Genomic DNA, 1,378 nt, shown 5'->3' on the forward strand with positions numbered 1-1,378 from the left:
TCCAGATGATATTTTATTGCTTGATGCATTATTGTGTCACATTTGATGAGGACGCGGCGTCAGACCTGAAAGTTTTGGATCTGAAGATGATCTACTTACTGTGAATGTTTTTTGTATGTCTGTGTAGAGCAGATGAATTATTGAAACACTTCCCACATGCAGTGCAGTGATACGGTTTCTCTCCAGTGTGGATCCTCTCGTGTGTTTTCAGATATGCTGCCTGACTGAATCCCTTGTCACAGTGTGAACACTTGTAAGGTTTTTCTCCAGTGTGGATCCTCTTATGCCTTTTCAGATGTGCTGCCTGACTGAATCTCTTGTCACAGTATGAACACTTGTAAGGTTTTTCTCCAGTGTGGATCCTCTTATGCCTTTTCAGATGTGCTGCCTGACTGAATCTCTTGTCACAGTATGAACACTTGTAAGGTTTTTCTCCAGTGTGGATCCTCTTATGCCTTTTCAGATGTGCTGCCTGACTGAATCTCTTGTCACAGTATGAACACTTGTACGGTTTCTCTCCAGTGTGGATCCTCTCATGCTGTTTCAAATTGTTCACTGAAGTAAAAGTCTTTTCACACTCAAAGCACATGTACTCTCTCACACCAGTGTGTGTTTTCTGATGTTCTTTCAAAATCTGTAGACGTGAAAAACTCTTTCCACACAAACAACATGAATGCAGCTTCTGCTTTGTATGAACTCTCATGTGTTTCATCAGGTATGATGCCCTCAAAAATGATTTGCCACATTGATCACATGTGTACAGCTTCTCTCCAGTGTGGATGGTCATGTGATATTTAAGATGTGCTGATTGTGTGAAACTCTTCCCGCACTGATCACAAGAGACTGGTCTCTTCCCGCACTGATCATAAGAGAATGGTTTCTCTCCAGTATGAACGTTCATGTGCCTCTTAAGGTGTCCTTTTTGTGTGAAGCTCTTCCCGCAACAATCACACTTGTACGGTTTCTCTCCAGAGTGGGTCCTCTCGTGTCTTTTCAGGATTCCTGAATGATTGAATCTCTTGTCACAGTGTGAACACTTGTACAGTTTCACTCCAGTGTGAACTCTCATGTGAACATCAAGATTATGTTTGCTTGTCAAACTCTTTCCACACCGAGTGCAGGTGAAAGATTTCTTGGCTCCTCTTTTCTTTAAATCTTTCTGTTTGGTTTGAGAGCAACTCAAAGGTTTTTCTCCAGTGTTGACATGATTTTTCTCCTCATCTTCATTCAATTCTTCGTTCTTTTCAGTTTCTTCAATAAACTCTAAAATAAAAGCAAAAACAGTTTATTTGTCAGTAGCTTGAAAAACAAAACAAAAAAAAACAGAAAAATGTGAAAGAAATTGTCTTTACACCAGGGTTCACTTTTATGTACTATC

General features: G+C 40.1%; 1 protein-coding gene across 1 annotated transcript; it reads right to left on the reverse strand.

The window, feature by feature from the left end:
• Positions 1 to 6: 6 nt before the first annotated feature.
• On the reverse strand, positions 7 to 1,093 carry LOC107669769 (zinc finger protein 98-like). Its single transcript, XM_016462150.1, has one exon. The coding sequence runs from the start codon at positions 1,067 to 1,069 to the stop codon at positions 92 to 94; it is 978 nt and encodes a 325-aa protein (XP_016317636.1). The 5' UTR covers positions 1,070 to 1,093; the 3' UTR covers positions 7 to 91.
• Positions 1,094 to 1,378: the final 285 nt, after the last annotated feature.

The sequence above is a fragment of the Sinocyclocheilus anshuiensis genome, unplaced genomic scaffold (genome assembly GCF_001515605.1).
Source record: "Sinocyclocheilus anshuiensis isolate Anshui unplaced genomic scaffold, SAMN03320099.WGS_v1.1 scaffold897, whole genome shotgun sequence".
In the NCBI taxonomy this organism is placed as follows: domain Eukaryota; kingdom Metazoa; phylum Chordata; class Actinopteri; order Cypriniformes; family Cyprinidae; genus Sinocyclocheilus; species Sinocyclocheilus anshuiensis.

What these genes read in the sequence shown, in the direction of transcription:
- LOC107669769 (XM_016462150.1), bottom strand. Translation starts at nt 1,069, where the DNA reads ATGAGAGTTCACACTGGAGTGAAACTGTACAAGTGTTCACACTGTGAC.